The 25,811-nt window shown below is 40.1% G+C and overlaps 2 protein-coding genes across 3 annotated transcripts in view; one reads left to right on the forward strand and one right to left on the reverse strand.

Moving 5' to 3' along the window:
- Positions 1-25,811, reverse strand: part of LOC310679403 (uncharacterized protein) — a gene marked incomplete at its 5' end in the record, with an annotated part of 107,145 nt that overhangs the window by 18,081 nt on the left and 63,253 nt on the right. Inside the window, 2 exons of one of the 2 annotated variants that reach the window (XM_083444645.1) lie at positions 15,651-15,717; positions 20,191-20,316. In XM_083444645.1, coding sequence (XP_083300771.1) covers positions 15,651-15,717; positions 20,191-20,254 — 131 coding nt within the window. The remainder of the gene's footprint in view (positions 1-15,650; positions 15,718-20,190; positions 20,317-25,811) is intronic. The other variant, XM_083444644.1, reaches the window with a different exon arrangement.
- The window catches only part of CD34 (CD34 molecule), a 39,303-nt gene continuing 24,077 nt past the window's right edge, over positions 10,586-25,811 (forward strand). Inside the window, exon 1 of the mRNA XM_083444539.1 lies at positions 10,586-10,772. Coding sequence (XP_083300665.1) covers positions 10,697-10,772 — 76 coding nt within the window. The 5' untranslated portion in view covers positions 10,586-10,696. The remainder of the gene's footprint in view (positions 10,773-25,811) is intronic.

The raw sequence follows: 25,811 nt of genomic DNA on the forward strand, positions 1-25,811 counted from the left end.
ACCTCTAGCATATTTGGATGAAAACGAAAAACTTATAAAACTGTGTTGCAAAAACTTAAATTTAAAGCGTAGGTCTATAGGAATGAAAACAATAATCACCTGACAAACAATTTTCACTTAAAAGTAAGTAACTCTTCCAATGAATTATTCTATTTGACAAAGAGAGATAATCAAATCCATACCAAGGTGACATATGGATCTTTTTATCCTTTCAAACAGTGGTAGCAATGTGGTGCTCAATTCCAACACCAGATATTGTTGAACTTCAGCTCCCATCAGCCCTAGCCATAGTAGCTGATGAGCAAGAATGATGGGAATTGTAGTCCAACAAAAAATCTAGAGGGCATCTGGTTGCCTATCTAATGCAATTTTAAAGAAAACCAAACCTTAACCTTCAGGTAGGTGGCTGTGTTGGTCTGATGCAGTCGAAATAAATTTAAAAAATTGTCCAGTAGCACCTTAGAGACCAACTAAGTTTGTTATGGGTATAAGCTTTCGTGTGCATGCACACTTCTTCAGATACTTTCAGATACCTTCTTCAGATACTTTAACCTTGTTCTCATATAATCTTTTCTTTAATGATTGGTCCATCAAAAAATGGGCAAAAACTAAAATTAAAAAGAACCACACCACTGATCATTTATAGAGTAAAATTAAAACAAAATGAATGTTCTCAGATCCAGAGTTCCTAACATTTAGTGGTGCCTTTATTTAGCTGCTTTGTAGCATTACAGGAAAGAAATGCTTTTGAAATGGGGTGGAGCGAATTTGGACAGGAAGCTAGTGGGTTCCTGGTTTAGCTTTCTATCTTTCCTGCTGTCCCCGTGAGGATAAGATGCTGGTGCCACTTTTCTCTGTGTGCTGTGCATATGCATAAGCAACCAACATGGACTCGTCTGAGGGCATGTGTTGCTTAGCATTATTTACTCCTGTGATGCATTGATACCATGAGAAAAATCTTCTAAACCTAAGCTAGGAGACTTGTTTTTGCTGTATTATTGCAATGCTTCATTTTAATTTAAACTGCTTTTAAAGACCAAGCTGAAAGGCGCTTAATGCAACAACTCTTAAATAAAACCTACAAAAATGCTACTGTTTTTGGTTCTACACAAAAATCCCAGTTTCCTAACTGTGAAGCACATGAATAGCTTTGAAGTTTTAGAGAATAACTGGAAAGGTCCTACTTATTTGAAATGTTTTCCTTCAGTAAAAGAATAATTTACAACCAAACTATGAAAGACAAAAATTATCAGTTGCATGTTTGGCAACTGATAAAAGCACCATGTGCCACATTGCTCTTGTTTAATGGCTTGTACTCTGTCCTTTTGCATATAGGCTTTCTGTGGCCTCTTCACCTGTGTCTGGTCTGGGAAGATGCAGACACACAGCAAAAAATGCTAAAGAATTCAGTCCATATTATTATTGGCTATACACTAAAGAGGTTATTTAATTCTTGAATTTGTAATGCTTATTTACACATTTATGTTTGAGAAATTTTTATCCATCAAAGTGGTTCCCAGTGGGTTTATATGTTAAATCTTTTGACAATATCAGGAGAGATGTGATTCCTCAGGTTTATGTGCTTCACCCTTCCTAGTGTAAAGAACAAGGTAGGAAATGGACTGCTTTTAACGAAAGGGCTGGTGCAATGATGTTTTTATCATAAAGCTATTTGTATGTTTTAAACATATTTTATATGCATATAATTTCAATTCTATTAATGTTTAATTGGTTTTTAAGTATAGTTTTTTCTGTGTTTTAGCGATTCTTGTTTTTACCGCCTTGAGTCCCATCAGGAAAAAAGGCAGAGAATGAGTGAATGAATGAATGAATGAATGCCACTAGTCAGAGCTACACCATGAGAAACAAGCCAAATGATTCCTTCGGAAAGACAACAGGAGGCCTTTTCAAACAACTGTTAATGATAGTCTTTGTACAGTTCTGATAACATTTATTTTATGCTGTCTCCTGTTGGTTTTATCTGTTCTATTACTACCACATTGTGGCTGATATAATTTTGTTAATATAATTGTTTTAACTTTCACTAAACACTGCTCTGGAAACTTCCGGGTTTAAAAAGCTGCCTATAAATTGAAATAAACAAACAAAGACAATGGATGTGGGTGGGAGGCAGAGTTGTGAACAAAGTAGGCAATTTTTTAATTTAATTTTTCACCCCATCTTTTCTACAAAGAGCTCATAAGGCATATATATATTCTTCCATGTTGTCTTCACAACCATGGTGAGGTGGATTAGGCTGAGACAGTGGCTTGGTCAACATCATCCAGTAAACCTCATGGCTGAGTAAGGATTTGAACTCTGCCCTAAGTCCTAACCTCTACTCATTGCATCATGGTAGCTCTAAATGATACCTTACAGCAGTGTTCTCTTCTGTGTTGTAATTAGCTAGTAGTGACAGCATTTTTACCTGTCACTTGAAAACATTTTTCTGTTAATATTTTCCTTAAAAAAGAGAGAGGATATATTGAGCATTCATTCTTTGCTCAATTTCATGTCTCTTTTGTTTTTTTTAAAAAAAGACTTTCCCATTGTGGAGAGCATGTCCTCAGGCAAAGTTCACCAGTTCCTTTTATATAATATGGGGACAGAACTGTCATAAGTGGAAAGGCCCATTGAAACAGCCCAGAATTCAATGAACTGCACTCATTATGGACGAAAAACACCTGATGTGACGGTTTGGAGAAATGCTACAAATCTGTGGAGAAACTCAGGGGAATGTTCTCAAACATTCTTGATCTTTTTTACTGGCAGATTTGGCTATTTCATCTTTATCCCATCTCAGAGCTAGACTCATTATGAACATGAAAACTTTGTGACGGCAGCAACAGCCTGGGGATCAATACCAGTGGCAGCTTATTTCTTCCAGAGACGGCCTGCATTTATGAGGAACAAACATTCCTCTCCAATCAATGAAGTCTGAAAACCTTTCTCAGTAAACAGTGGGTAGCAATTAAATGTGAAAGGTCAATTATCATCCTTCCCTAAAACTTGCCTGTGCAAACGCCTTTCCTAAAATCTGCTTGTTTTTCTGAAAACAGATTGATTTTTCCCTCAGCAAAAACATGTAATAATTTCTCAAGGAGAATTTACAATAAGCCCGAGTTGCAACTCTACAAACACGACAGCAATTACAAGATAATTCCCTGGCTTTTCCACACTACCTGTGGGTTAATAACAGCAGCCAGACAGCTGGATCTTTTAAAATAAACTAGTATGGGTAAGAATCTTAGCAAGAGCTGAGATTTCCAAGCAGATATTGACCTAAGATCCCATAGAAACAAAATATCTACCTGGGCTCATTGCCTAACTGATTTTTCCATAGGAATAAATGGCCTTTCATTGAAGGGGAGAGGTAGGTAATGCAATTCTAAATGATTTAAGCAGGATTAGTCAAAGTGGTGCCCGCCCGCCAACATGGTGTCAGCATCAGCCAGCATTGACTTAGGGTCAAGGGTGGTAGGGCCAAATGGGTGATAGGGGCCAAATGAAGCCCTTCATGCCTCTCTATCTGGCCCTTGAGACTCTCCCTAGGCTATAATCCCTCCACAGACCCCACCTCTTCCTGTTCTCTGCCCTCCTTGAATGGAATGTGTTCTTGAACGGTGAGAATACCTTGTGCTTGTCTTGACAGAAGATGGCAAGAGATGTGTGTGCACTGTGTAGAAAACCAGTTCCATACACTTGCCATGCCCACTTATTGTACCTGCCCCTGTTGTTGTTTTTAACAATCTGACATTTTCCTAGGTAGTCTAGAAGCTTTCATAGTTATAAACAAACCTTATCTTTCTTATTTAGCTATATTTCAAAACCGTATTAGAGTATAATAAAATTTATGTTTGAAAATACCTAAAAACCACCAATCACAGGGTGAAGTTTTTATTGTCCTAAGCGCTCTGCAGAGCCAAACAGGAAGGGCATATGGATTAACACCAAAATGGCTTTCAGTGATTCACAGATATGGTCCTCTTGGCTGACCCCTATGACTATAGTGTTTTGCTACTAGACGAGTCTTAAATTAATGGGCCATAGCTGGCTTTGTGTTTTATTTGGGAAACCTGATGTGAGTAGGTGACAATTAATTCTGTGGAGGGCAAACCTACAATTGGCATGTACCAGAGATCATTAACATGTTAGTTGTGTAAGTTAAGAGGCTGTGGGAATGAGGGATCTTATGCTCTTACTCATGCCCCGCTCCCTGCTTTTAAGTACAAAAACAGGAAGACTATTAAATTCTTAGGGCAGAAACAGTGCCTTGAATTTATGATGTGGGTGGTATACACCATGGGGTGTTTTTATAATATTGGCTATGTAATGTCAACATGTTCCATGCAAATATCAATGAATGAATATGTGGGGCAGCTCCAGGAGCAGTTTGGTGTGAGTACCAAAGCAGAGGGTGTGTTAGCTGCAGGAAACTGCACTTGACATTTACCAAATCAATGGGATTAATGATGTGGCTGTCAAGGAGATACGTTATGGCGATGATGATATCATATTTTTATTTTGCTGGTATGTATGAACTTAAAAGTCAACATGACTTCATGTTTTTGCACAATCTGGGTTTTGTGTGTGTGAAAACTTCCTTGTAGAAGAACTGTGGTCCCATCTCAGACTTCTGACCTTACGTATAATTTGTTTGAAGTGCTGAATTTCTGAAAAGTAAGATGCCCAAGCCCTTCTGGTCTGAACACTCTGTTCCTTAATCCTGAATGTGTGGAGATAGACTGTGACTACCCAGCAGTCAGAGAAAGGCACTCTGTGCATGCTCAGATTGTTTTTTTCTTTAGTATTACTTTGTGTGTTCCAGGACACAGCCCTTATACTGAAACTAAAACCTGATTCTGAACCTTTGCATTAATCAACTCTTGCTTGTATAATACACTGGGATATTTATTAAAACAGGTGGGGAGGGGGGAGTAGCATAAAAATGTCATACAGGCTCTGCTTCCTGAAGTTTACCCTGCACAACATTCCTCTCAGAAATGGACTTGTATGTTATAGAATCATAGCATTCTTACTAAGAGAAAAAAATGCATTCTAATTTTCTCATCATATGGGCAAAAATTGTGGGGGGGGGGGAGAGTTGCCACAATTTGTCACATGGATAATTGATGTATACTATATTCAATTATTTAAAAATGATCCATTTGCTGTTATTGAAAATAAGCTAACTTTGTTGAGCCATAGAGAAACCAGAAAGCAAGGTTGTGAGTAAACTCTGCTTTCCAAATATCAGCCAATGCAGGGATCTGGTTTCTTGCATTGGCAGAGATTTGGAGTAGATGATGTTTTAAGGTCCTTTCCATGATTCTAAGCAAACAAGCAAAACGAAAACTGTTAAGGGGGTTTTAAAATTGCTTAGTAAGAAACTGTCCAAAATAATGCAAAAAAAAAATTGGAAATATACTGCCTGCCTGCAGTATATTGAGCCATCTGGGTCAGAGACAAGGAGTGCAAATTATGTGGCAGCTGTCTAACTTTCACTGTCACCGCAAACTAGTGCCAGGACTAATGATTTTAGGAAATGCATTGAGGATGAAGGTTTAACTATCACCACAGATAGTCAGTGAATTAGTGTGGTGTTAACCTAAATGGAAGGTGTGAGTCATAGGACAAGGAGCTGACTAACATGGCTTTCATATATTTCAGTCCAGTGATTTTGTGATTGTAATCCTATGTCACCTACTTGAAAAGTACACTCAATAGTAATGAGAATTTAACTGGTTAGGTAAAACCCTGTTCAGTTGTTCTCCATGCATACAAAATATGTGTGAAGAAAAGAACAATAGGACCATGGTGCGGGTTCTGCCTGTGACATTATGCAAGGAACTAGTCCCAACCCCTGGACATTTGCACCCAAGTGCAGATAGTCCTATGGGATCCTTTATGCATAGCTTCTACGCAGTGCTATTTTTATCGAAAAAGAGGTGCCAGAACTCACCATGAACTGATTGTTCTCTTATAATGTGGCAACCTAAAAGTAACACGACAGGCTAATAATTTGATTACAACACTTTATATAGCTACTAAATCGTACCTTCATTCAGAGTCAAGTGGCATACAATATATACAAGGTAACACCAACTAATGTGACTTCAGAGAATTTCCCAAAGTAGGGAATTTTTTTCAATGGTGTATCAAACAGAGAACGATTCAAGCCTGAGGCAACATGCCTTCCAAAATAGGTATAAAGTCCCAACCACAACACGGATGCACCTGGTTATATTCACAACTTATTCATATATTTAGCAGTGAACACGCTGAAATAAGAGGTTGGGAATTTATACTTATTTTGGTGTTACCTTGTATATGTTGTATGCCATTTGACTCTGAATGAAGATACAATTTAGTAGCTATAATAAAGTGTTGTAATCAAATTATTAGCCCGTCATGTTGCTTTTAGATTGCCAGATTTTTCTGTTTGCAACACGGGGGATCTTTGCTGTTCTCTTATAATGGCAGTGGCACCCACCTGAGAGGTGTCGGAACTGAGTTCCAGCTAGTTCCAGCTGAAAAAAGCCCTGCTTCTATGCATGGAATACAACTGAACAACTTAAATATATGTTAGATCAGGGCCTGGTGACGTTTTTTGAGGCCGGGCCGATCCACTCCCCGTAGACCTCTTGGTGGGCTGGAGCATACATGCCTGTGCGCACCTGTGCATGCACACGTGCTATCTCTGGCACTCTTCCGACCCGGAAGTTGGTCCCTGCAATGAGAAAAGAAATGGCACCACGGAGGGGGGGAGCACAAAATCCCCACGCCGATCCACGGAACGGCTGTGGGCCGGTTCCAGGAAGCTCATGGGCTGGAACTGGCCCATGGGCCTTAGGTTGCCGACCTCTGTGTTAGATCTCTCCCTCCTGCAACTCTCTTTTAGTGAATGGCTAAAATAGGGGTAAGGAAAGTAGATGAAGTAATGCAGTGGAGTACTTATGTTTAGGGATGAGACAGGGGCTTATTTATTTAGGCACAAGCCCCCAGTGGAAGAACAGCTCAATGTCCCAGTAATCAAACAACCTGAACATTTCAAGAATATTTTGCTTCTGATCCACATTAATTTTCTTCATTATACAGTGACCTAGAGACATCATTGTCATATCTGATGAGCTTGAGGTTTAATTGTAGCAATTTTGCCTCTTCTCTTACCTTAATAAAATAATGAAGCATGATTCTTCTTTCAAAAACTGGGATAAGACCTGGCATTTTTTAAACACACTTGACAAGGATTTGAAATGTGTGCACCTTAAACCCATCTTGAAGACACTAGCTTCACTTGTTATTTTTTAATTATCTTTCACTCTGTCCTCCTTAATTTGGGATATTTATACCTGTCACTGAGCTGTGCCAGCTAAAAGAAAAAAAGAGTATAAATCATTCTTTCTCTCTCTCTCTCTCTCTATATATATAAACTGAAACAAAATATTATAACAACAGATGTTTCCCCTGCAGTAATAGTTTCCGGTCCTAAGCTAAAAATAAAAGCTATTATGCCAGTAAATGAATATAAATTAAAAAATAATCTACTAAGGAATTTCCTTGCTTATCATGTTTCCATAAAATAAGTGAGTTTATCTTCATGGTTATAACCGTATATCCATGATAATGATGTTTTCTCAGTTGCAGGAAAGTGTATTCTAATTTTCATTGGGGAGTCTCTATGAAAATTAATTTCTAGGTTGAAAAATATAGGATGGCCTACTAAGTATGGGAAATTCTGCTCATACTTTTCAGGTTCATGTAATTATTATTACTATGGTTTATTGTAAAAAAAAAAAATTTACAGTGCCCCCCCAAGTAATTTTGAATCACATAAATTAAACTTGTGTACCCCACCTCACCCCCAAGTTCAAATATAAACCTCCCAGAGATTGGGAAGAGTATTCACATTAATCTACAGCAGTAGAAAATAGTAGATAACCACAGTAGGTACCACTGCAGTGGGAAGGTAAACAGTGTTTCCGTACACTGTGGTTTCTGTTGCGGTGTCCCGTTGCACCAGAAGTGGTTTAGTCATGTTGGCCACATGACCTGGAAAGCTATCTGCAGACAAATGCCGGCTCCCTCAGCCTGAAAGCAGAGTTGAGCACCACACCCCATAGTTGAATTCGACTGGACTTAACCAGCCGGGGTCCTTTACCCTTAACAGCAGTAGAAAGATGGTCTTTCAATAAAATATTTGTTTTTGCATTTGGCCAGAAATGCTAAAATCAGAATCTCTGTGGTAACATAGGTGTATTTTCAATTTACTGGGCATTATACTAGGGGCGGAGAGCAGGCAGGGGCGTGGCTGGTGCACATCCCGGGGGTGTGGCACGCCGCCCGCGGGGGCATGGCACCTAGCGCAGTGGGGGGGGCGCACAGCATGTGTCCGGGGGGGCAGTCACGATGGTACCCCGCTCCCTGATAGTGCTGGGGGCGGTGCGCTCCCCGCGCACGCCCCCATTCCTCCGCCAATGGGCAGCAGTGATGTATCTTTAGCAAAGATCAGAACTACCTCATACCTGTCAACTGCCCCAGAAAAAACGGGACATCTCATTTTTTCCCCCCACAAAAGGACAGTGGTCAAAGATTTGGCACGATTTTGGGCTGCACTTTTTCCAGGCATGGCACCCAAAAGCACACATTTTGGGGTGCTGCCCAAGATTGCTGCCCTGAAAAAGCATTTTGGGGGAGCAGCGATTTTGTGTAGCACCCCAAAACATTCATTTTTGGGTGCTGTGCCAGAAAAAAAATTGCTGTGATTTGTGCAGGAGGGTTGATCTGGAAGATAGTGTCCTGGATATGGGGGTGCATTGTATTGGAAGAGCCAAACTAGAAGTTACACAGGTCAGAAACTTTGGCCTTCCATATGTCACTGGACTACAACTCCCATCATCTCTGATAATTGACTGTGCCAGCTGGGGCTGATGGGAATTGGGAGTCCAATAATATCAGAAGTTCCCCACCTGTCTTACACTTAACATGTGGTTGCTACCAAAAATGGCTGCTTGTCTAGATTCCCCCTCCCTTTCCCTGTCTAACAGAACCCATCTGTGCCTAGATGGTTACAATGCTGTAGTTTGCTCTGATGCTGCTCTCCAACATTGACTGCTACTTATACTTATTGGGTAGGGGGAGTGCCACACTGAATTTCAATGTAAACTATGAAGCCTGCTAACATAAAATGATGGCGTGGGAGAATAAAGTGTGGAACAGAAGATGGACCACAGAGGTGTGAGGAAAGACATATGCAATATAAGCTCTTCTGGTTCTACCTCTGACTTCTGTGCATTCAGCAGAACCTCTGCATAGCGCCCATGTGCACATAAGCTTTATGCATCTAGACTCTCTGCATAGTCAAGGACCCTGTTTTTTCCAGGGTTCTGGTCGTGTGTACAAGCCCATATACATGCAAGATGAATGCATGTAGTTTCACATCAGAGGTTCTGCTGCATTGATAGAGATCAGAGCATAGGGCCAAAGCTTAGTGGTCCAGCATATACTCTAGTTACAGGTAGGTAGCCTTGTTGGTCTGCCGTAGTTGAAACAAATAAAAAAATTCCTTCCAGTAGCACCTTAGAGACCAACTAAGTTTGTTATGAAGGCAGAAGTGCCTGGCGTGCTCTGGTCCATGGGGTCACGAAGAGTCGGACACGACTAAACGACTAAACAACAACAACGTTTGTTATTGCTATGAGCTTTCGTGTGCATGCACACTTCTTCAGCATATACTCTGCATGCAGAAAGTTCCTGGTTGAACTCCTAGCATCTCGGGTGAAAATAAAGATTTAGCAGGAGATATCTAAGACCTCTCTGTGAGGCAGACTTTGGGCAGCTAATGCTAGTAATAGGAGGCATTCCTGGGTTAATTGTGCCAATGTATAAGGCAGCTTCATATGTAAATCCACTGCTCTCTAGTTTAGGTGGAATTGTGGCTTTGTTGTATGGTAGAATCCTGTGGAACTTAAAACAAGTATGAGTTAACGTTAACACTTGTATGTGTGAAGTAATTAAAAGAAGGGCAAGCAAAATGTTTTTAGTGTGATTTATCTCATTTAAGTTAGAGAAATCCAGTGACAATTAAGCTTCTTGTTACTTGCAGTGACACCCAAATAAAACAAGGACTAATTTCATTGGTTTTGAAAATCATGCTTGCTTACATTTCAGAATGTTTCCAGTTACAGGCAATGTCCCCTCCTGGGTTAACTTGATGTTAATTCACATTAAGTTATTCATTTTTTTCCCTTCACTCTACCATTGCTTATTTTGTAGTACTAGGAGCCAGAACTGGATTCTTGTAAGGTTTTTCCCAAGTTCCCTCCAATGATTTGTGATCTGTTTGCAGTTTTTAAAATTCTGACATGCACCATGTTGCTGTTATAACACATGAAATGTGCATTTACATTCTCTGCTTATGTAGTGTTCATATTAGATTACCTTCAAAAAGCTTTCTGTGACATTTTTACACAGTTTTAAATTCTGGGAATGTCCTGTCCACAGTGATAGAAAGCAGTTTCCAGGAAAGAGTTAAACTGATGTAATATTGTAGGGCGGAAGTTTAACAAATGTGAGAACTATATAAAGCTATGAGATCAGAGGTTTGGAAACATCTTTTAGAAGGGAATCCTATCGAACTCAGTACTGACCTCACTTTTACTCATAGGCACTGCTTAACAGTTCACCGTTGGAAATAATGTTACAGTGGAGTTTTAAAGTACTGAAGGAAAGGCATTTATTCTGGACAGTGTTCTGTGCTTTGAGCCTGCTGGGTGAGTATTCGGTATGGGGGGGTGGACCCAACCTTACAACTGCTGTGTTACTTGCAGACAGAAAATGAAGAATGAATCTTGTTCTGCCTGTGCCATAGTTATTGAATACTGATGGAAGTTTATCTCTTGTAATATCTGTTAGATAGCTAGATGCTAATAACATTAGAAGCAAACTGGTAAACAGAATGCACAGCATGTAAAGGAATAGTGCACACAACTGAAATACTCTAATTAGTGGCATATAGAATTTTTGCAGGTTTTATAGTTGTATAGTTGCCCATGTGCAGAAGTGGCATACAGAAGGATATCAGATGCACACATTTTATTCATGGTTTTGCAATTCTCCATACCAGACATCTCCAGTGATTGTTAGCAAGGCTTCAGTATCCCAGAAACTAACATACATTATTTTTATTAAACATAAAATCCTAGACTGTGTAGCTGAGCGCATCTGTTTGTAGCCTGCTAGCCTATAGTGGTTGGCACAACTGACTACTTTTGGTAATTACTGTTACTATTTTTGAATGCTTATGCATTTTATTTGTACAACTTAAAAAAGTAATGATTAGGGAATGTTATGTTACTATTTTCTAAGTTGAAGGTACTGCATAGTGTATGTATAGCACAACTGAGTATTTTGCACACTTTTGCAGCCAGACTACTTTAATTTCTCTTTATCCACTAGACCATAAGACCCTCCTTAGACAAGTCACTGGGCTGTATTCCTGTCTTTTTAATGTTTATTGCACTTTTTAGTACTCCCCAAAGGATCGTGCTTATCCTGCTCTGAAGCTGGCACGGCCTGTTTATTTATTTTGCGGGGTTTTGTTTTTCCTTCTTACATCTACTGGCCAAGTCACAGTTCATATGGCAGTTGTATTTGCTGCCCGTGTACATCAAGTGAGCAGGAGAGATGTGTGTCTGCAGCTGGTCACAGCATGTTTCAGGGACATCACTTTGGTGGCTATGCAATTAATTGCACTCCTGTTTTAAACCATTCAGGTTTAAAAATCATAGATTTTGAAAGGAAAAAGCAAAGTAAGGCCTAATTTGTGTGGCTGCAATTAACTTTGTAAACAAATAAATATAATATGGTCTTCTTTTTCAGTGTCATGTGTGAAAATTGTCTTGTAGCTGGCTTTCTAACATCCAGATATAGGTTTTTTTAAAAAAATACATGTGGAATTGCTACTGCTGCAGTCTCTGCAAGTTCAGTGTTGAACTTTATTAAACCCTTTTGAAATTTTATCTAATTTTATCTAGTAATTGAAAAAGCAATATGATACTCTATTCCCTTTAAAAGTAGGCTTCACTCCACACAATTACTTGAACCAGCTAGGGAGAAAATCATGTAAGCACATTTATCCAATGTTGAATAAAGATAGGAATCGGCATGCATCTCTCTATTGTGACTCTCATTCATACTACATTGAAAGGCTTCTAATGTGAATGAGAAGGTGCATCCAGGTCCATTAGTTATGTACAACTAGAGCTGGATTTCCATCGCAATTAGAGATGCTTTCCAACACATGAATTTGCATTTTGAAGATGCACATAGGGTTCTGTTTTTGGCTCCTGTCTACACTTGGCAAATATTTTCAAGGTAATTTTACGCCTGTGTGTCTTGGCTTCATCTTCTGCAATAATACTTTATCTTCTTGGGCATATTGCCTAGAAATGTATGCATGAAAAGCATTATGTCATAGTTAAAGCAGTGGTGGAATGCAGGCATACGAAGCTTGCTTAGCTGCCTAGATATATCCTCATCAGTGAGCTTGCATTTTCTATTAGGGAAACATGGTTTTTGTTTTTGTTTTGGTAAGTAAAGCTAGTAGTCACCATATCTTGGGCTGTGAACGTGCTAGATTTCCCTCTCTAAAACATGAAAAACAATTGGGTTTAATTTGTGTTCTATCATGGCATGCAAGTAAATCCCATGCCAAAAGCTCCATCACCTTAGAACGTACAGTACACTATTACTAACTTTCAGAAATATACTAATCAAACTGAATATGCTTCAGAAAACTATCAGCTAAAACCATGCATTTCTCTGAGATGTAATTGTTTTTATTTTGTATTTTTATGCTGTGAACCGCCCTGAGATCTTCAGACATAGGGTGGTACAGTGGTACCTCGGGTTAAGTACTTAATTCGTTCCGGAGGTCCGTACTTAACCTGAAACTGTTCTTAACCTGAAGCACCACTTTAGCTAATGGGACCTCCTACGGTGACAGTATTGTGAGGTGACACTTGGTAGTTGAGGAAATGTCCCATCCCCCCTTGGTCCACTGGCTGTGTACACAACATACATTTAAAGCACCCCACCCCCACAAGAATCCTGGTAGCTGCAGTTTGTTAAGGGTGCTGGGAAATTTAGTACTGTGGGAGGAGGTAAACAACACTTTGTTTGCATGTGGATAGTATGTTATTTTCTTGGCACAAAGGTCAACCACTTTTATGTCTATTTCCTGTTCCTAATTTTCAGCATCAGTTGTGTTTTCCCAGGCTACCTTGAGGTATGTGTGGGTAAAAATATTAAGTGCAAAAATGAATTATACACATCCAAATGCACTGTAGACTTGAACTGGTAAACCTAAGCCAGTCACATTTTTCCAGCACATGTTCTCTGCATGCCCACAGCTCTTAGGTCATACACAACTCCCTTTCACACATTACATGTTTACCACAGCAAACAGAAATGTAACCATAGCCTACACGATTGTGAAGCAGCTTTTAGGTTTTTTGTTCTGCATAGATAGTGGTACACGTGATGACATTCAGAGGCATCAAGTGATACATTGATCTGATCCTGCAAGGTTCTGCAAGACATCTATTGTGAGATGCTAGTTTCTCAACTCCCACTGATTTATATGAAAATAAGGTCAGTTTTCCCAATTACCAAAAAAGATGGCTTATGTTCTGAGAGCATCTTATTGTAACTTTATTTGTTTCTTTATTTAACTTGATTTTCACTGTGATTTCATAGTTCACACACACTGTTAACAAAGTTACACTGTTTTATGTGCACATGTTAAAATGTAAAGTATGAATGCAACAAACATATTTTTATAGACATGCCTATTATATGCTACTAGGGAGCTAGGATTGCCTATAGCCCCCCCCCCTCCATGTGTGTATGCTAAGAAACAAATATATGTTTGCCACTACATAATGTCTGAAGCAAGAGAAAACTCCTACATGGAAACAACTTCACTATTGCAAAAAGCATGTAACAACAATAATTTATTATTTATATCCTGCTCATCTGCCTGGGTTTTCCCAGCCACTCTTGGGCGGCTTCCAACAAAATATTAAAAATAAAATAAAACATCCCTAAACAGGGCTGCCTTCAGATGCCTTCTAAAAGTCAGATAGTTGTTTATTTCCTTTACGTCTGATTGGATAGCGTTCCACAGGGCGGGCGCCACTACCGAGAAGACTACTACCATGCCATATGTGGCAATCTCAACCATGTCTAAATATGATTTGCAAATGTGATTTTTATATACAGGAGTAGTAACACAGTGCCCTCCTTATATTATTGAACTCCAACTCCCATCATCCCTGACTATTAGCCATCTTGCAGGGTATCTAACAACATCTGGAGGGTGCCATGTTGTCTGTCCATGCTATGTAGGAAGCTTTACCCCTTGAAGTGGATCTGACATTCCAGATTTCAGTCCTGATGACCACCATGTTTGTGGTCAATCTGTTTTAAATAAGAATGTTGCAATCACAGCTGATTGTTAATTATGTTATTTAGAAAACTATATCAATATACAAGCCAGCTTCTGCTTTTCATGTCAAGATAATGTTTTTGATGTTGCTTTTGGCCTTATAAAAAATGCTTAAATATTAAATTAACGGTTCAAGAAAAGTTTCCTTTGGCATGAGTAATGGAATATTCAAGTAGCCTGAACCTGACATTCCCTACAAATTAATAATTATACAGTTTGGATGCTAAATTTCATTTTGACATTTACAAATTAATTTTATTTGAAATGTGTACCTATGAGATGGTGTGTTCATTCAGTTAGACTTAAGTGCAGTCTAGAAGAGAAAATTCATAATGTGATTAATCATTACAGATTTAAATTCAAATAGTTAATAAACAACTAAAAGACAAATTACCTGAGCTGAAGTGAAATATTCAAGCAATTACATTCAAATTATTTCAGTCAGGTTTCAAAGTTTACAAAGATTATAGAACCCAGATATTCATATAATTTAATCCATTGTCTGAAGAATAAGCTATTGAAATAGCAGGCTAGCAGCCAAGCAAAAATCTCTTTTATCAGTTTTGTCTGAGTGTTGATTAGGTGAGCATGCTTGCAATGATGTAATGGCTTAAGCTGTCATCCTCTCTCCTTCCCACATTCTCTTCGCCCTTTTTTGGCATTGTTCGTGACTGCAAAAGCCCACACCCAAATCCTGTCTGGGCCATATGGAATAGGAAAAAGGGTTCAGGAGGGGGAAAGCATAGACTTTTATCGGATATTTCCAGAGGGAAAGGGACTCCACCCTTTGAATTCCTGCCACATGGCAGGAGAGGAGCAAAGCTAGAGATTCATGAGTAATGTAGCTCAGAGTCCCCAAAGGTGGTGCTCATTATAACTGCTGGAAGAATAAAATATAAATACTGATGGAATTTGTAATCCTGGCCTCTCGGTTTCAGTTATTTCCCATTTCATCCAAGATATGAAATTCTGGATCTGAGCATTATCACTGCTAGCATGCTATGGGATCAATATGATATTCTTTTGCATTCTGAGTACTAATAAAGGTGCTTACCACTACCTCCCATTTTCATTTTTAATCTCATTCAATCTATCATTATAATATCCAGTTATAATTGGGCAATCAAACAAGTGGACATACCATTTAAGAGGGCTGCGGCTGCTTTTCATGTTACTTTTTAAAGTTGCAAGTTCACCATCTGGAAGATCTGAGAAGACACATAAAATCATTAAGTGAGACTTAACTGAGCAAAGTGTTACTGAGCGAAGACTTGTGTTCAGCATGTCTCAGAAATTGATTCAAAAGTCTATGGAATCTCTCTCAGAGACATACATGTTTATAATATTACTCATATTTCCCCATGTGTCATCAGATACAAGTGTAATTCCCAAAAGTATATCCATGCAGTAGAGACTGTGAGACAGTAAACCATATTTATTCCCCCTTTTGTGCATGTATGTAATTTATTTAAAGCAGTATATCATGCAGCTTCTTTGCCAATTTTTGGTGTCGTTACAAAACAGTGAACATTTTGAACTTTATGGCATGAAACCTGAAAGTTCATATGAATGCCTTATATCTTCACCGTGGATTTAGCATGACAGTATGCCTTTATTGGTGAATACACTTACACAGATCACATGCTGTTTCATGGGCTCTGGGCAGCAGGGATGGCCCTACCATTAGCCAGAGCATGACAGTTGCCTCGAACAGCAGTTTTTGGATGTCATGAAAAGGCAGCAAGTTGTTAGTTATTTAAATTAGTGTTATTGTATTTTTACTACCAGGGAGGAAGAAGATGTGTTTGTGGTACTTTTTACCTCAGATTCTAAAACAACTTGAATGGCCTTGGGTACTGTGTATCTTAATTTGGGGGGAAGGGTGCCATTTATTGCTCTGCAACAGGCACCCAGTCTTGGGAGCTGGCCCTGCTGGGCAGCTTACACCAATTTCATCACCCATCTTATTTCTCACTACCCCAAAATGACTCATATTATAGATACTGGGTATGGAAGTTTTGAGCGGACCAAAGAGAAATGACAACAAAAAAATGTCATTTCTCTCCATGAGCACTTGTCCCTCCCTTTCCCTTCAAATTCTGCTCTTTGACAAATGTACGTTATTCAAATTCTCTTAACCTTACTTAGACTCCTTCCTGCCATCTACAGCAGAAACAAAAGTCAGGTTGAGAGGAGGTAGACAACTTTCACTGATTGAGAGAGAGAGAGTAGTGTGTGTGTTGCCTGCTGTGTGCATGAGGAACCCAGTTCCAGCTGCTGGAGCCACAGCAGGTGGAGACATCTGTGGTGATAGTTCCCCTTGCTACTTCTTTTCCTCTTCTTCCTGACAGGGCAGTTTCCTAAATGGCTGCCATGTAAGGAGAGCTGTTGCCTATATATGTGCCTGGGCTATAATTTTTCTATAACCACAAACAGTGGTGATGGGAACACCTAAGATGTGGTAGCCAATTAATAAAGCAATATTTACTTAACAATTGTTAACAGGTTTCTGTGCTTGAATCAGAATAACACATGTGGAAAGCCAACAAGGGTGTCTGTGTGTGTGTGTGTGTGTGTGTGTGTGTGTGTTAGGGAGAGAGAGATTCAGCAACCAGCCTGTACTTCTTACACTGGTGCGCTGAGTGGGGGAGCAATATACAAAATACACTGGCCCTGTCTGAACAGTGGGGTAGCTATATGAAGAGGATGAATGATGTTATGTAAAGCTCATTAAGCAGTATTATTCTTTATTTGTAAAACCAACAGAGTGCATAGTTTAAAGAACAGCATGGTTAACAACAGTAGTAATGAAATTTATTATTTCTATAGTGGGGTTATTTTTTGGTGTTCAAAGTTATAATTATCTCAACAATCCTAACAACAACCCAGTAAGGTAGCCTTTGCCAACTTGGTGCCCTCCTGATATTTGGGGCTACAACTCCCATCATCCTTAGCCAGCATGGCCAACAGCTGATGGGAATTGTAGTCCAAAAACATCTGGAGGGTAGCAGGTTTGTCAAGGCTGTTGTAAAGTATATCAGTATTATTCAGAAGTCCCATGGTGTACTTGCCGTGAACATTGTGATGGAAGAGTATATTTATGGGTGCATTATAGTCTTTTGGTAAAGTTTGCTCTTTTTATTTAAATTACAACATCAATTAAAGCTGTAATCCTACACCTACTTACCTGGGAATAAGACCTGCAGCACTCAGTGGATCTTACCTCTGAGCAGGCATGTCTAGAATTACCTGTTACATTACACTCTCAGGGAGTATGAAAAATAGTGTGCTCACGATTGATTATACAGAGGAAGCTAAATATACAAACTCCCTTTGTTAGCCTCACAGCTAACACAGTTTCACCCAATAAAGGTTAAGGTCTTTCCATTTGTTTCTGTGGAGACAGATATTTGAGTAGTGTAGGTAATGATGTAGAACTTCCGTTTGACTGTGTGAGGACAAATCATTTTAAAGATGTGTTTATGTTGCTTGGGGACTATTTGATTTGATTTGGGACAAATAGTTCTCAATTAATTGTCTTTGGAAAGCCTAAGGGGACCGATACTTGGAGCAAATGATATTTTGCTAAAGTTTGCAGAATGCAAATAATATTAAACTTGGCAAAATGTCATTCCTCTCCAACAACTAGTTGATATAAACAAAGGGGTTTTTTTTTAATGCAAACTGTAACATGTAGCTGCTTCAAACACCAGTGGTTTTATGTTTATTGTGTCCACTTGGCTTCAGCAATGCAGTGCAAACTCTCGGTACTAATAAATTCGTACAGAGTTTCCAAAACTAATGAAAACAAGCTGTGCATAAAATTGTGACAATTGAGGCAAGTTCCATGCCCATGTGCGCTGTTAAGGAACCTTTGGGCTCTAACGATACAGAACAATTTGAAGTTTCTTAGTATGAAGTATCTACATGAAGTGTAAAAGTTGGAAAATTTGGGGGTGGTTGTGGCAGGGAAGGAATAAATAAATAAGAAATAATTAGGACCTTGTTTTACAGTATTTGAGGTGGAGAAAATATTTGCCAAAATGTTGAGGTGATTTCTAAAACATCTGGAAAAATTCAGGAGTTTTTGTTTGGGTGGTTGTGGCACTTGGGGAGGCCAAGTGTTAGGAACTATGCCATTGTAATGAAGTAAGACTTTTTGCTAATGTCCATGTAAACAATGGCACACACTCATGAAGGCTTATGAAAGCGGTATATGACGCTGATTACTCTATTTATCCTTTGCCACAAAAATCTTGTCTCCTGTTCTTGATTTGATCTAACTTGTTCTTGGGGAAACAAAATGTAGCAACTATTTTTTTTATTTTTTTGTAATCAGGCTGCAGAATGCATTGTAAGTCCTTTTTCGTGAACAAAGAATTATATTGGTGGAGCAATTTGGATTGCCAGTTAATCAGCTTTGCAAGTTGATTCAAACATCCCTTTTCTACTGTTCTCAAAGTGTGGTGCATAATTAAGGAGTTACTAGTAGAATACAGAGGTTTTCGAATCTTTACTGTGCAGCATGTTGAACATTGTCTTGAAATCTGAATATGTACATCTAATGATAGCCAACATGTTTTGCAAATGAAGATAATCCAGTCCCTCCTTACAATGAAACATGGGTGAGAAGTACTGCCTGGTTGGCTGTTCACCCTGTACCCTTATATTTAGATAGATCTGCCTGCTCTGTTTATAAGGAGACAAAATATTACTATTAGAGTTTATTTAAAATGCTACCCATTTAAATCTTATCTCTTTTCCTGTAATTCAATTTCCATCCAGGCACCTTCATCTCATGGAACTAAGTAATCTTTTTTTATTCTTCATTGAGGTTTTAATGCTCATTACTAAAGGGATGGCTTTTAATGGATAAACAATTCTTTTTTCATGAACTTGGGCCATCAGGATAAGCAACTTAAGGATTTCTAAAAGGTTTTACAAACTGTACAGATATAACTATATATCTGTAGCTAAAATTTCAGAGCTTTTAGCAGTAAAGACCCCCTTCCGGGGTTTTTAAAAATTTCTATTATGTTAACCAAAATAGTGGATAAGGCAAGTGCATGAAAGAGATAATGATCAGGTTGGAAAGCAGTTTGTGAACCTTGAGTATTTGGATGGGTTTAATTTATTTATTTATATCCTGCCCAGTGGAACAAGTAGGTCTTAACTGCCCATCTGAATGAATGGAAAGAAGAAGCCTGGTGGATCTACCCAGAAAGGATGTTGCACGATAAAGATGCCACCACATAAAAGGTCCTGTCTCTCACGTCTAACCTCCAAGCAATAGAAAAGAGAGAATGGCTTCTGATGTTTATCTCAGTCCTTGAGCAGACTGGGAATGAATGGTTTCATCTCCGTGAGTTTAGCTGTATTAAGAGACATTTATCTGATTTATGCTGCAACCCTGAGTCCATTTATCTTTGGGTACATCCCACTGAACTCAATGGGACTCTTTTCTGAATAGACAGTTCTACGTTTAGTGCTGTTGACCCTACTATTAACTTAAAATCAGTTGGTAGAGCATGAGACTCTTAATCTCAGGGTCGTGGGTTCGATTCAATTTAAATTAATTTATTCAGTTGATTCTGTGTAATTTTCCAAGTGGTTGTTTTTGATTTTTTTTACATCAGCTTTGGCTTCTGTTAAGTAACAAACGAGGAACTCCCTTTACTCACATGGAGTTATGGCTGCTGTGTGCACAGCTGTTCCAGTATTGTTCTTAATGTTATATGCTGTCATCCTCCTTTGGGATTCAGAGTGGAAGAAAGACTATCCTCCTTGCTTGTTGCTGTTAAAGTGTTCTACAATAGGAAACGCCAAAGCAGGGTGGTTTACGTGTGGTTTTCTGGATGGTGTTGAACTCCAAAACCCATCAGCCTCAGCAGGCATGACCAGTGGTCAGGGAGAATGGGAGTTTATCTATTTATGCCATCATTCTTATATCCTGCTCTTCCTTCCTTAGGAAACACAGGGCAAATTACAATAAAGGCAATTAAATATTTTTGAAACAGTAATAAAAAAAGAAGCCTTTAACATAAAAATCAGGGAGTCATTAGAAACAGCAGCAGAGTCTACAGAATCGGCATTTACATTCGAAATGCCTGGATGAAGTTTTTAAATGCACCTAAACATGTTTACTGTGAGGGTCAGCTATATCTTACAGGGGAGGAAGTTCCGTAAATGGGACAGCGCCACTGAGAAGGATCTGTCCTATGGCCCCAACCAGCAATCAACCTCTGCTGATTATTATTATTATTTAGTAAATTTCTGTGATGCCCTTCATCTGAAGATCATAGAGCAGTTTACAATATAAAAACACAAAAATACATGCCATAACAATGAACATAAACATAATAACAAACACCCCACAGTTTAAAAGGACATAGATTGCTTAATTAGCTGAGGGCCTGGAAGAAGAGGAATGTTTTTGCCTGGCACCTAAAGACATGCAATGAAGGCACCAGGCAAGGCTTCCTGGGGAGAGCATTCCACAAGTGGGGAGCCAGCAAAGAAAAGGCGCATTCCCATATCGCCACCCTCCAGGGCTCTCATGGAGGAAACAACTAGCAGGGCAGATGGTATTGGAAACACTCCTTCAGGTACTAGGATTCTAATTTGTTCAGAGCTTTATACACAACTACAAGGGCCTTGAATGGGACCTGGTAGTTCACTGGCAACCAGTCCAAAGTTTTAAGGATCTGTGTGATAAGAAGATCCCCCAATGCTGCCCAGTGTGACAGTGGTGTGTGGTGCTAACTGCAGCTTCTGGGGCGCCTTCAAGTGGGGATGTCAGAAAATTCCAACAGAAACTGGTCAATTGCCATTGTTCTCTTATCTATCCCATGTTTGGAAAGGAGAGCATCCCAGCTAATAAGATAAATATCCACTGTTGTTTTCAGGCCACAAATGGTACATAACACTATGTAATTGATTATCCCCCCCCACACACACACACATTTGTATTGTGTTTGCTTTGCATTCTTTATCTTCAATCCATGGTGAATGACAGGTAGCTAATTGACCCCTACATGTTTCCACCACTTCGAGAAGGAAGCATGCAAGCATCCATAGAAGGCTCATCCTCCTCTCTTAGCAAAGTCAGGAATAGAATGCGCAGATCCTTCTTTAGTCACTACATCACAGGCCTCCCTTGTGATTAAAGACCTGCTTCACACAAAATAAACTGTACTTGTGCCATCGGCAAGAGCTATTTTAAATAGTTCCTTTCCCTCAATATGCTTTTTTGTTTGAGGCTTTCTTATACTCTGTTATTTAAGACAGGATACAGTTCTCTTGCTACTATTTAAAACGTAAAACTAAACATAGTCAGAGGTGGGTGCCAGGTTTCAGCATGGCATTTGTAACATGCTTGGCATGTTTTTCTCATCTTGAGGACACTGCAAAACATGGCCTTCTTCTCTTCGACATCTCCTATAGAAGGCCTAAGTCCCATTACTGCTCTCAGAGGCTGATGGACCCAATGAGTTTCCTGATGACTCTGGGGGATTTTCCATCTATGATGGGCACTCCTGTTGAAGCCCTGGCCGAACTCTAAAACATCCAAATGATTTGGGCCATTGACACGAGCGCCTCTAAGTGCCCTTTCCTGCTTCCTGGAGCCCACTTGGCTCCCTGGTATATTCCAGAACTTAAGGCAAGAAAACAAGTTAGGAGGCGGTTTGAACGTGAGTGGAGGAAAACTCTGTTCGAATGCAATCAAATACTGGTGAGGGCTCGTCACCGAGCCCACCTTGTGGCATACTTTGCTACCTCCATTGCATCCTCGTTGTGCCATCTGGCAGAACTTTTTCAGGTTGTGTGGGGCCTCTTACAGTCTGACCCGAAGGAGGTGACAAAACTGATGGTAGCTTGCTGTAAGTTGTTTGCAAAGCATTTTGAGGATAAAATTGATTGCATCCACCAGGATCTTGACTGTTGTTGTTGTTGTTGTTTAGTCGTTTAGTCGTGTCCGACTCTTCGTGACCCCATGGACCAGAGCACGCCAGGCACTCCTGTCTTCCACTGCCACCCGCAGTTTGGTCAGGTTCATGTTCGTAGCTTCGAGAACACTGTCTAACCATCTCATCCTCTGTCGTCCCCTTCTCCTTGTGCCCTCCATCTTTCCCAACATCAGGGTCTTTTCCAGGGAGTCTTCTCTTCTCATGAGATGGCCAAAGTATTGGAGCCTCAGCTTCACGATCTGTCCTTCCAGTGAGCGCTCAGGGCTGATTTCCTTAAGAATGGATGCGTTTGATCTTCTTGCAGTCCATGGGACTCTCAAGAGTCTTCTCCAGCACCAGCAGACTCTTGAGAGTCCCATGGACTGCAAGAAGATCAAACGCATCCATTCTTAAGGAAATCTTGACTGTTACGGTAGATGAATCTGAAGGAGAGTCCATAGCACTTTCTAGATTTGCTATTTCGGATGAGTTTCATTTGGTAAGGCTTGCTTGAGGATGTGGACAAGGTGCTTCAACCAGTCAAGCTGACCACTTGCTCTGGACCCTTGCCCCTTGTGGCTGATAAAAACTAGCAGAGAGGGGACAGCTGGCTGGGCCAGGGAAGTGATCAGTGCCTCCTTGCAAGAGGAGTGGTCCCTGCCTGCTTGAAGGAGGCAGCTCTCAAACCACTCCTAAGAAACCCTCTCTGGATTTGGGAAATCTAGCTAACTACTGATCAGTTGCCAGTCTCCCCTTTTTGGACAAGATTATTGAGCGGGTAGACATGGATCAGATTCAGGTGGTCTCAAAGGAAACAGATTTTCTAGATCAATTTCAAATGTGGTGTAGGTCTGGTTTTGGTGCAGAAACTGCTTTGGTCACCCTGCATGATGATCACTGTTGGGAGAGAAATGGGAAAATGTGTCCCTGTTAATTATCCTCAGCCTCTCAGCAGCTTTTGATACCATTGACCATGGTATCCTTCTGGAGTGGCTGTCCGAATTGAGTGTGAGTGCTCCCAATCTGTGGTGATTCTAGTCCTATTTGGATGGACGTTTCCAGAGAGTGATGTTTGGGGAGTGCTCTTTGGCTCTGTGGAGCCTTCAATTTGGGGTTCCTCAGGGTTCAATTTTATCCCCTGTGCTGTTTTACTTCTACATGAAATTGCTGAGTGGGGTTAACTTGAAATTTGGAGTGTGTAGTCGGCAGTGTGCTGATGACAGCTATATTCAGTGCTATTTTTCTAGAAAAGAAGGTGCCAGAACTCAACATGAACACTTTCCCTATTCTGTTGTAATGGCAATGGTGCCCACCTGAGAGGTGCTGGAACTGAGTTTCAGTGAGTTCCATCTGAAAAAAGCCCTGGCTCTACTTTTCCTTTACATCTGCAGGTGTGGCAGTAGATGTGCTGAACTATTGTCTTGTCTTGGTAATGGACTGGATGAGAGCCAACAAACTGAAGCTCAATTCAGATAAGACTGAGGAACTGTCAGTGGGTGGTTCCGTAGAGCAGATGGATGGGGTTACACTTGTAGTTTGGGGGTACTTCTGAATTCATTGCTGTCACTTGAGGCTCAGGTGGCCTTGGTAGCATGGAGTGCCTTCCATCAACTTCAGGTGGTGGTGCAGCTGTGCCCCCATCTGGGCTGGGAAAGCCTAACTTCTGTCATCTATGCTGTGGTAATCTCTAGATGAAGACATGAGTGTCTGGGGTGCTCTGGTCCATGGGGTCACGAAGAGTCGGACACGACTAAACGACTAAACAACAACAACAATCTCTAGATTCAATTACTGCAATGCATTATACATAGGGCTGCCTCTGAAGATGATTAGGAAATTTTAGCTGGTGCAGAATTTGGCAGCTAGGTTGCTCACTGAAGTAGGATGGTTTGATCCTGACCCAACTGCACTGGTTGCCAATTAGTTTCTGCTCCCAATTCAAAGTACTGGTTTTGACCTATAATGTTTTAAACGGCTCAGGACTGCAGTACCTTAAGGACCGCATCTCCCCATAGGAACCGACCTGGACCCTATGATCATCATCTGAGGCACTTCTTCTTCCACAATAGATCTGGAGGATGGCAACACAAGAATGGGCCTTTTCTGTGGTGGCTCCCCATGTGGAATGTTCTCTCCAGGGAGGCTCGCCTGGCACCTTCATTATATTTCTTTAAGCGTCAGTTGAAAATGTTTCTCTATAATCAGGCCTTTGGCTAACTAACACTCTATTGCTTTTTTAATGTGTTTGTGGGAGTGAGGTTATTGGCTTGTTTTTGTTTTATTTTGTATTTTGTGTTCTCATTTTGTATTTGTATGTTGTGAACTGCCCTGGAAACTTGAAAGGTAGTATACAAATTTAATAAAGAATAATAATAATTACTGCAGCTGCCACTTCTGCTACTCTCCTGGTTTGGCAGCTGGGGGAGCCAGTTTTCATGAAAAATAGATCATTTCCGCATCCCTCACACAATGTTTAAATAAGTCCTGATGGCAATAAAGGACACTGGTCCCGTAATTGTGCTTGCCGATGGATACTTCTGCTGATTTATGGCTATACCTATGCTAGTTTTGACCAAACTCAGGCCGAAACAAATTGCCCATTCTCAGAGTCTTATGGTCTCATGATAGACAAGTCATTGATGCCCAAAGAAAATACAGCAGCTGTCCTTGGAGAAAATCCTCCTATTAGCTACGCATATCATTTTTGCTGGAGGAAAGCCCTGAGGGAAAGGATAGCTGTTACTTTGTGCAAGTCTATTTGTCCTTGAACATGTAGCACATAATAATATTGTTTTACAGGGCGCAGTTAGATGAGATGGCAAGAGATTTGTGATTGGATCTCCAACTGTTTTTTAAAAGAAAAAATGCAACTGCAGGTGGGCCTGATTCATATTAGGAGTTACATAGCTGGGAGACGAGACTTTAAGCCTTTCTCCTTCAGCCAAGGTGAAACATCTGGATTGGATTATTGCAGTGTACTCTACATGAGACTCCATTTGAAGAGTCTTCAGAAATTGCAATTGGTCCAGAATGAAGCAGAGAGAATAAAGGTGGGTGCTTGCTTATGAGAGGCCTCTAGGTGGTGCTTCCAAGCACAATCCCAAGTGTTGACGATTATCTTTAAAGGCCTAAATGGCTTAGGTTCAGGATAGATACCGTACTTATGCAAGCACACGATTAAAGGTGGCCAACCTTTAATATAGCCGATATAAATGAGGCCAGAGATTCTGGCGGTGCACACACTGCTTTGCCTGTTGACCTCTGATTTGCTGTCAGATATGTTCAATCTTTACACAGTTCTGGAGTCAATGGTGACTGCCCCATGGCCCTAGCCACATCTTGGTCAATCTCTTTGG

Source organism: Podarcis tiliguerta, assembly GCF_965153285.1.
Source record: "Podarcis tiliguerta genome assembly, chromosome: 6".
Lineage (NCBI taxonomy): Eukaryota > Metazoa > Chordata > Lepidosauria > Squamata > Lacertidae > Podarcis > Podarcis tiliguerta.